The sequence below is a fragment of the Penaeus japonicus genome, unplaced genomic scaffold, assembly GCF_977035675.1.
Source record: "Penaeus japonicus unplaced genomic scaffold, GWHDUDI00000001_assembly GWHDUDI00000011, whole genome shotgun sequence".
NCBI lineage: Eukaryota > Metazoa > Arthropoda > Malacostraca > Decapoda > Penaeidae > Penaeus > Penaeus japonicus.
This window is the reverse complement of record NW_028234413.1, coordinates 804,170-814,169: the sequence shown is the minus strand read 5'-3', so window position 1 is coordinate 814,169 and position 10,000 is coordinate 804,170. Positions and strand designations below refer to the sequence as shown.

General features: G+C 41.4%; 1 protein-coding gene across 8 annotated transcripts in view; it reads right to left on the bottom strand.

Moving 5' to 3' along the window:
• The window catches only part of Not3 (CCR4-associated factor Not3), a 45,076-nt gene that overhangs the window by 7,760 nt on the left and 27,316 nt on the right, over nt 1-10,000 (bottom strand). For 3 of the 8 annotated variants that reach the window (XM_043002332.2, XM_043002349.2, XM_043002340.2), the window contains exons 8-11: nt 8,611-8,700; nt 7,988-8,385; nt 7,081-7,165; nt 6,436-6,770 (exon numbers count right to left, since the gene is read on the bottom strand). In XM_043002332.2, the coding sequence (XP_042858266.1) occupies nt 6,436-6,770; nt 7,081-7,165; nt 7,988-8,385; nt 8,611-8,700 (908 nt within the window). The remainder of the gene's footprint in view (nt 1-6,435; nt 6,771-7,080; nt 7,166-7,987; nt 8,386-8,610; nt 8,701-10,000) is intronic. The other 5 variants (XM_086541489.1, XM_086541488.1, XM_043002359.2 and 2 more) reach the window with 3 other exon arrangements.

The following is a 10,000-nucleotide window of genomic DNA, read 5'->3' as shown; positions in this document are numbered from 1 at the left end:
ACATGTAATTCTGAAGACGAGCTAATCCAAATGCGTCATTTACATCTCGTGTTGTGAAATTATACAGCCTCAGTTATACAATTTCTACATCTGTTATAATGAACTCAACAGTATCAGCGTTGGTAGCAGCAAGTAGGTATTTTACTCTCTCATGCAACATCAAATGGTTATGCTCTACAGCGACCAGACAAACCCAATTCTAGGGAATTTGCAATGGACAATTTGGATTTATAGGTGTCACAGGGTTAATACCAATCCCATTTCACTACATCACTGTGGAAATTGCAAATTCAATTCAATTCTCAACATATATTTAGTGTCAACACCACCTTTGCCCTTTGAAAAGATGTTCATTTCACTACTCTGTAAAAATAAGGTTCAATAAAACCTTACCAGTAATCTCATTGTTGCTCTTTTGCACTAGAAATTTTTGTTTAATGCATATTTTGTTTCATAATTTTATGTACTTCAACTTGGAAGTATTCTGTGGCATCAAATTAACCTCGTCAAAGTAATATTTTGCTCTTTCTGGGTGATGTCCTAGAACGTCAAGATCTCTCCTTCAAAATATGTTTTATATTGTTACATATGCACATAATCATAGGCATTCCATTTGTAAAGGCACATTTTTAATTACTTGTGAAAATAATGTAAACAACCCATTGAAGCGGGCAGGTGAAAAGCACTCATTGAGGAGCAGGAGAGATCTCACACTTAGTCACTGTGTGCGCTTGTTATCTAGCCTCCGGGAGCAGCATTACGCAAACATAAGCCCTAGCGTGAATGAGTTAATGAGATGGTACTCATCTATTTAATTCTTGTTTCATACTAATAAAATTGAATGAAGTCACAGTAATGGTCTATTATTAAAATTTCTACTGTGTTCTTTCCTTCACGTCAGAGTTTGTTTAAGCTGTTAGGTATGGATGACGTGAAAGTACCGATGCAGGTAAATAAGCGTGTTTTCTAGCATTGTTTTTTACGATCATACTAAGAATAATAGTTATATTTAGTGACAGATGGGACCACTTTCTCCTGACACCTGCAGGAGAGCAAGCCATGAATGGCACCCATCTGCAGTCTCTGCTAAGCACTTACTTCAAAGAATGAGGACATACATCAAGACCTTCAGCTCTAAAGTATATGAACTTATATATAACAGATGCTCCTCCCTCCCTCTCTTTTCTCTGGTTTAATGTATTCTAATCTAACCCCCCCCCCCCCCCATGCACGCACACACACAAACATACACACACACATCAAGATAGATAGATAGAGAGATAGATATATACATATATAATAATCATATATATATATATATATATATATATATATATATATATATATATATATATATATATATATATATATATATATATATATATATATTAACCCATTCACGCGGGTGGTACAGCGTCTGTACCGCGACCTCTCTGAGCCCGGTGGCCGGGTGGTACAGGTGTGGTACCACAAATTTTTGCTTCGATATTCCGGCTGGTACATACGTTGTACCACCGCCACCTCGCCCACCATAAGTGCCAGAACATGCGTCTTTTTGACTTTTTCTTTTTGTTATCGTGTTTTTGAAGTGACGTCAGAACCCACGTGACTTTCTATGAAGACAGAATTCACGTGACTTTCTGTGACGACAGAATTCACGTGACTTTCTGTGACGACAGAACTCACGTGACTCTGTGACGACAGAACCCACGTGACTTTGTGACGTCAGAACCCACGTGACTTTGTGACGTCAGAACCCACGTGACTTTGTGACGTCAGAACTCACGTGACTTTCTGTGACGACAGAACCCACGTGACTTTCTGTGACGACATAACCCACGTGACTTTCTGTGACGACATAACCCACGTGACTTTTCTGTGACGACATAACCCACGTGACTTTCTGTGACGACAGAACCCACGTGACTTTCACGTACGCGACTTTCGGTGACGTTGCAGCCCGCGTCATCGGAAACTACGTCACTCGATGACCTGATTCGTCAATTACTTCCACGTAGGGAATTGTGACGTGGTAACGCGGGAAAATGGGGTATAAATAGCCCCTGGAACACCTCAGAAATCACTCTGCTTTCGAGATGGCTCCCAAGCGCTCCTGCTCCGCTGCCCGCTCCGCTGCCCGCTCCGCTGCCCGCACCCTGTTGCTCTCCACCTCTTCGGAGGATGACCCTGCTCAGGTCTCGAGCACTCCGAAGAGGCCCCGCCCTGGGCCATCCCACCTTCCCGACGACTTCCGTGATCTTCCTCATGCCCGACCTCTGACTGTCTTTGACTTCTCGTCCTGCGACGAGGACAGCGACGACGACGCCGACTACCGTCCTCGCAGGCAGTCAGAGGAAGAAGGTCACGGGGACAGCTCCTGTTCGGAGGACGAGCAGGAAGACTACGTCGGCCTGGTGGATACCACGCTGGAGAGCGACGAGCCCTTGTCCGCTTACGTGGACCGTAGGCGAAGCAGGAACGAGCCTGGGACTCCCTCTTTCGTTTGGAGAAAGAGGGACAACTTTCCTCGAAAGCATGCGTTCGCTGCCCATCCTGGGGTCAAGGCCGACCTGGATGGGTCCAGCACGCCACTGGAGATCTTCAGGTGCTTGTTCCCTGAAGATCTCCTCCTCCACATCATCACGGAGACCAACTTGTAAGTAGTCATCATTTACTCACCTTTTGCTCTATATTGTTATATGTTTTGTGTATAGATGTCCTCCTCAGACAATGTTGGAATTGTTTTACTTATGTTTGATTTTTACTCTTCTGCAGGTATGCTGAGACACGCCCTCCTCCCTCCTCATCCCATATGAGGAAGTGGACTCCACTGTCCAGGGAGGAGTTCTCTGCATACATGGGCCTCCGTGTGAACATGGGGCTGCAGCCCCGCTCGAACTACCGCGACTATTGGTCCACCGACGAGCACCTGCGGTCGTACCTATACTCAGACGTGATGGCGCGGGACAGGTTTGACCACCTCACCAGCCACCTCCATTTCGCCCATTTGGAGGAGGGTGAAGGCGTCCCCGCAGATCGTCTGTGGAAGCTACGACCGGTGATCGACTCCCTGGATTTGACCTTCAAGTCCACCCTCGTGCCCGACAAGGACATCGCCATCGACGAGTCCTTGTGGAAGTTCCGTGGGCGCTTGGGGTTCATCACCTTCAACCCTTCGAAGCGAGCTCGCTTCGGGTTGAAGGTATACAAGCTGTGCGCCTCCACGGGCCCGTCGTCCGGGTACACCTCGTGTTTCCGGATTTACACGGGCCAGGACCGTGGGGACGTGCCAGCTGGGACGAAGGTCGTCTTGGAGCTGATGGAGAAGAGTGACTGTTTGGGGAGGGGTTACAGTGTCTTTGTTGACAATTGGTATACCTCCCCGTCTCTTTTCCACATGCTTCAGGAAAGGCGGACGAATGCGGTGGGTACTGCGCGCATCAACAGGAAGTGGATGCCGAAGGACTTCACCGCACTGAGAAGAGGCGAGATGGACTACAGGAGTACCCCTACGGGCATGCTCTGCGTGCAGTGGCATGACCGTAAGGTGGTCACCGTACTGTCTACGGTTCATCGCGCCTCGGTCGACGGAGACGGAAAGCCCCACGCCATTCTCGACTACAACGTCGGGATGAAGGGCGTGGACGTGGGCGACCAACTTTCCGCCTCCTACCCCACCACTCGGAGGTCGAGGGTGTGGTACAGGAAGGTGTTCTTCTTCCTGTTCGACCTGGCGGTCGTCAATGCCTTCGCCGTTCATCGGACACTAGGCGGCCAGAATTCCCAGAAGGAGTTCCGGTTGAAGCTGGGTAAACTGCTCATCGGCGGCTACCGGTATGGTAACGCGCCGATGACCAGGAGGACCGCCCTTGACGAGGGTGTTCTACCAGGCCAGCTTCCGCCACAGACGAGGGCACGACGACCGCATTCTCAGCAACCCGCCTTGCCAGGGAGTCGGCTTCGATGTCGCGTGTGTTCCCGCAATGGAATACAGCGAAGGACCAAGACGCGGTGCATAACCTGCGGCGTGGGGTTATGCCAGTATGACTGCTTTGATGAGTGGCACGACTTCGTCTGAAGTCGTGCCACTCGTCAAGGTAGTCATGCGTACAGTACATATGCTTTTATGTACCTTCTGATTCTCTACATATGCTTATGTAGTGTTGTTGTTGTTTCTACATATGTTTTTTATGTAGTTTCTTCCATTATATACATGTTTGTATATATATGATTGTATATACATTGTATATACATTGTACATATGCTTTATGTACTTGTTGTTTACCTTTTCATCAATAAAACTTGTTATTCTTTCCATAATTTCTAATTTTCCACCATAAACATACAGTACAAAGATGGATACATAAGAAAGCAGAATGAACTCAGAACTCAAAGTTATAACCAGTAAAACATAGTGCGATCTTGTAAAATCGTAAAAATCGACTTGTAACTATTTTCGTTTTTTCAGCTTTTTAGCTCATTATTACGTATCAAAGGTAATCACACAAATCGAAGACGAATACATAAGAGAGACGAATGAACTCTATACTCAAACTTATAACCCATAAAACATAGTTCCGGGTTGTATTATGGATGAGAAAGGAAGTTTAGAATCGTGTTTTATTCCATATCATTCTTATAAAAATCGGCCGTAAACATGGCAAATCAGAGACGATTGAAAAAATATTTTTGGAACGCGTCCTCCACTCAGCGCGGCAGACGAAAAACAGCCCGGCGAGCGGGTCTGGCTGGTTTAGCTACCCCCGGCAGAGCGGTGTGGCGACACTCGGCAACCCCCGTCGTCTATGGGTTAACACACACACACACACACATACACACACACGTATATATATGGAACAGAGAGAGGGGGGGCGAGACAAAGTGTTTACACTACTTCTAAATATAAGTAATAAGTAATTGTAGTAGATATAAAGAGCATTGATAAAAGTCACCATTAAGCAACATTGACTGAATTTTGTAATGTTTGTTCCTGTCTATGCACAGCAGGAAACCCAACAGGTGACGGAAGCATGACATGAGGTCATCAAGTAGGTGGCGCTATAAAAGCCAAAAGGTTTATTGAAAACTTATAAATCTGTTATCTCATCTTTAAATAATAAGAATAAAAAATGAAGGCTATAAAATACTGAAAACAATCAGGACCATTATCATATATAACCATGATAATATAGCCAGACAAAGCCATAGGCTAGACAAAGCCATGATGAGACGGTAACATCATCTGGTGCTAAAGGGTTAACACCACCCCCTCAAATATTAGTAATTGGCAGTCTTTAGATCTATATTACTGGTGGTTGACAGAATACTTGCGCAATCTGTTAACCCGTTACTACAGGTGACAAGATACCATGTCAAGTGGTTCCAGGGTCAGCCGCTGGGGACAAGATATTTCGTCATGGCTATCCTCCTGGCCGGCGCGCCGGGTGATCTGGCATACAGCACTCGGCTGCAGCCGGTGCGGGTGAGAATCCCGAGGCATTAGGCTTATGCTTTTGAAATATCCCGGCATTTTGACCATTTTGAGCCAAAATAGCCCAATTGTTAATGGGCTAAAACTTTCACTTTATCAGTACAACCCCAAACTTCACTGGTTCTCAAGTTTGAAGAAGAAAATTTTGGGTTACTTTTCTCCTTTGCAAAAAAATGCCACAAAAGGTGGACCTTTCCTGTTCTACCTGTGATGTTCAAGACACTAAACTGCATTTACCTCATCTGAACAAAATTTAAATGAACCTTATATGTACGTCATGAAATAGAAGCAATAGTAGTTACAACTTTAAAAATGGTAATAATGATTGTGGAAATGGTAGCAGTAACAGCGATCATAGCAGTGGTTGTAGTATTAGCAGCATAGTAACAGTAGTAGTAGTAGTAGTAGGAATAGTAGTAGTAAAGGTGATGGTGGTGGTAGTAATAGTACTAGAATAGTTGATAATCAAATAAGATTTGCAATAATAATAATTCTTGCAGTAACCATCTTGGTAGTTATAATTAAAATAACAATTGCAATTGCAACACTAAAGAAATAAAAATAAAATGAAAATAATAATAATCTCAATAATGATAATGATGATTGATGATGATGGTGGTGGTAATGATTATTCATAATCATAATAATGATAAAGATGGTTGATGATGATGATGATGATGATGATAATGATGATAATAACAATAATAATAATAATAATAATAATAATAATAATAATGATAATAATAATAGTAAAGCTGGTGATGATGATGATGATGATAATATTGATAATCATAAGTAAAAATAAGAACAAAAATAAAAATAAGTATAACCAAAGCCATAATAATAAAAAATAATAAAAAATAAAAATAAGTAGAGCAACAAAGACAACAACAATGCCTAAAACTAAAATAAAAAGAGACTAAAAAATCCACACGTATGCGTACCGGCAAGTCAGAGCCGCTCACCTGTGGATAGTAGAGCGGCGTCTGGCAAGGCTGGCGCGGCAGGTGCACTCTCAGTCTCTCCGAGTCGGACGGGTGAGGCATGTGGTAGTAGGCCGCCTGGAGCATCTTGAACTGCAGGTCGTGCTCGACTGTCAGCTTGGCAGGACCGAGAGGGGCCACACCCAGCAAGGGCGGGATGTTGGCCTCGCACGTCGTTGTGGACTTCTCGGTAATGGTCCTGGTGCTGGAGTTGTTGTTGTTGTTGTTATTGTTGGCATTGGTATTGGTGCTGCTCGTGGTGGTGTTGCTAACGGGGCAGCTGCTGCTTTCTAAGACTGGAAACGAGGTAGACGGATCCGATTTGAGTGGGGAGGGGGAGAGGGCCAGGGGGTAAATGGCCTAGCATGCAATGGATTTTTTAAAATTCTGCACTGAACACTAGACAAAAAAAAAATTCTTCTACAGCTACCCAAAAAGGCATCAGTTACACAGTAAACTTTTTGTCCATCTTCACAAAACTAGTTTGAAGAGTGAGACTAGTTATGCACAGTAAAAAATTCACCTCCTTTTTATCAAACAAATGAAAAATGGCAGAAAAAGGAGGAAGAAACATACTCTGTAATAAACTGAACATTGCAAACTCACCTGATGGTGTTATCGACGAAGAATTAACTTCATTGACCTTCTTCTGCGCGATGGCTTTTAAAGATACTGCAGTGTCCGAAGCATTCTGAAAAGGGTAAAATTACACTAAATTAGTAACTCATTTTTTGACTAAATGTCTGTCATGTCACTGAAAAACATACAAATTCACAATTCTATATTCAATCCAGTATGTATATATATTTATATATATATATGTATCACACAATAAACAAAGGTCATTTTAAATCCATTTCAAACAAAACAATCAAACAAAACATATGATCAAAAACACAAAAAAACATCAACTTAAGTCATGAATATTTCAGACATGTGTATGGCATACATACACATCTAAGAAATATTTGCATGACAAAAAAGAGAGACAAGAATTCTGTACAGCAACTCCAACTTACATTTCTATACTTGAGGTATTGTACTTGCTTTACAGTAGTTTAATGCAAAGTAAATAATATATAAATGATGCCTTTCCACCTTAAAAACTACAGAGGTAATGAACTAATTCTGATTATTATTAATTATGATAATAAATCAATGAAGAAGAAAAAAAAAAAAGGACTGAATCCAACTTTCAAAAATTACCACAGGTTCTAAGATATGACTGATCCACATAGTAATTTGAGTACCATTTGGAACACATTTCCTTACCATTGGATATTCTCTTCCCAACCTTAGTAAACTTCCTAATCTTCCTGATCCGTGAAAGTCCAAAAATGTAATTCAAAACCTTTCTTACATGTAAGACAGTTAAAAAATGAAGTCATAACAAAATCATAAATCTTTAAATGAAGTAATTTCTGCTTTGAAATATCAAAGGCTAAAGAATGATAACTAAACATAAATTGTATCTACAATCTGCTCTTAGTTTACCAAGATAAACATTATATACCATAGCTGGTGTGTGCCCTTGATGTGTGGGAGCTGCAGATGGCGTTGGTGCCCCTGAAGGTAATGCTGGTGTAGTGGTTGCACTGCCTGCCAGACTACCTTGCGGTGACGTCACACTCACGCTGCTGCTTACCCCACTACTGAGACCATTACTGCTGCTGTTGCTGCTGGTACTGCTGCTGCTATTGTTGCTGCTGCCACTGCTGCTGCTGGTGCTACTGCTGCTGCTGCTACTGCTGCTGCTGCTACTCCCACTACCTGTACTGTTTGATACAGAGTTGCCACTGCTGCTACTGCTGTTGCTGCAGCTGCTACTACTGCTACTGTTACTTCCACTCCCACTGGTGTTGTTCACGATACCACTATTTATCAATCCACTTGGTTCTGGTGAATGTCTTCCTGCAAAGACGAAAAAGACACGGTCAGGAAACACTTTCAAATCTGAATTCCAGATCCCTAACCAAATTAAGTCTCTCCTATAAAACAGGAGGATAAAATAAAGGCTTTTATAATAACTAATTCTCCAGTGAAAAAGTCCTGTGCGGCAAATGCAAAAAGTTTATCACAATATATCGTCACATGACATGGTTACCTTCTCCAAATCCACACAAAATTCCAACTTACCTGTGCTATTTTGTTGTGAGGTGGTAATTAGGTGGTTGGAAGTACCTGAACTTGTGCTACTGTTGTTTGGAGTAGTTTGAGAAGTTGAACCTGAAAAGAATAATAAAAGTCATGTATTAAAGCTACAGGCCAGAAACACTCTACCACAATGAAGGTTGAAAGTGAACAAAAGAAGGATCATGAGGCGTAAATGAGACTATGAAGAGAAGTGAACCCTATGAATCACAAACCCAGTATTTAAGATCTATTGTATTTTCAAGCTTTTGAGTGTCTTTTGTAGCACCCAGGAAGGGCTATACACACTGAACTTCAAAATGTCTACATTCTTTAGTTTATGTGTTCTACTTGGTGTTATCCCCAGCTATGGTGTATCTCTTATTCATATCAACCACTACTTCAATGTAACAAGCAGGGGAGAGGTATATAAAGAAAGGTCATCTATTACTTAATGTTTCACTTCCATAAGTTGGCAAAGGAAATCTCACCAGTATTCACACACAAATGTGATATGAAAGATCTTGTAAATACAATATACCTTTCCAGATATTTTTTTTTGTATGGAGCTTGTCCCCTTATGTAAAAATTCCCAGTAGAAAAAAATGGAATGCAATGAATACATGTAATGCAAAAAAAAGTTTGACAATGAAGATGAAAATGTGGATATGATGTCAAGAAAACATTACATAAATATATCTTATGAAATAATACAGGCATCAGTGCTATAAAAACTGGCAGAAAAACTAGGTTAGATAGAACAGCATTCCACCTACAAGATTATGATAGCTTGGCTGTTCTAAATACATTGGCTCCTTCACTAGAAATATTTCATTGTTTTCTAATTTCTTCAAAGTATGCAATTCACAAATAGATGGTTTGTGACCTTTTCTTATTGTGAATACCAATAAAAATGAAAGTATAAAATATGGAACATATTACTGCTCTGAGAAATAATGGAATTCAATGTAAAATAGCTTTTTCAGTCATTTTCTATCATAGATTTATTTCATAAGAAAACAGATATTCTGCAGTTATACATGAATATATTTTCAGATGTGTATGATTTTGCTAAATAATGTAATAAAAGGAATATTAATGCTTTGTTTACAGGGAAAACCTGATAATATTCTTTCTTGTGAGTAAGAATCTGTATTAGTGATACAAAAGACATAGTATTTACAGTTCATAAATGAATTGATAGGGCAAAGATTTCCTTCTATTTGGGAAGCGATGACGCGTAAAAAGGTGAACAAAATGAGTTGTGATAAATGTGCAAACAAATCTATCCCAAGTGTGCCTGTCTGACATCTGCCCATCCCTTTTCACCCCTCTACTACGTCCAACACTACTGGCCCCCATGGGAAACCTGCCTTTCATGACATTTCTTTTTTGT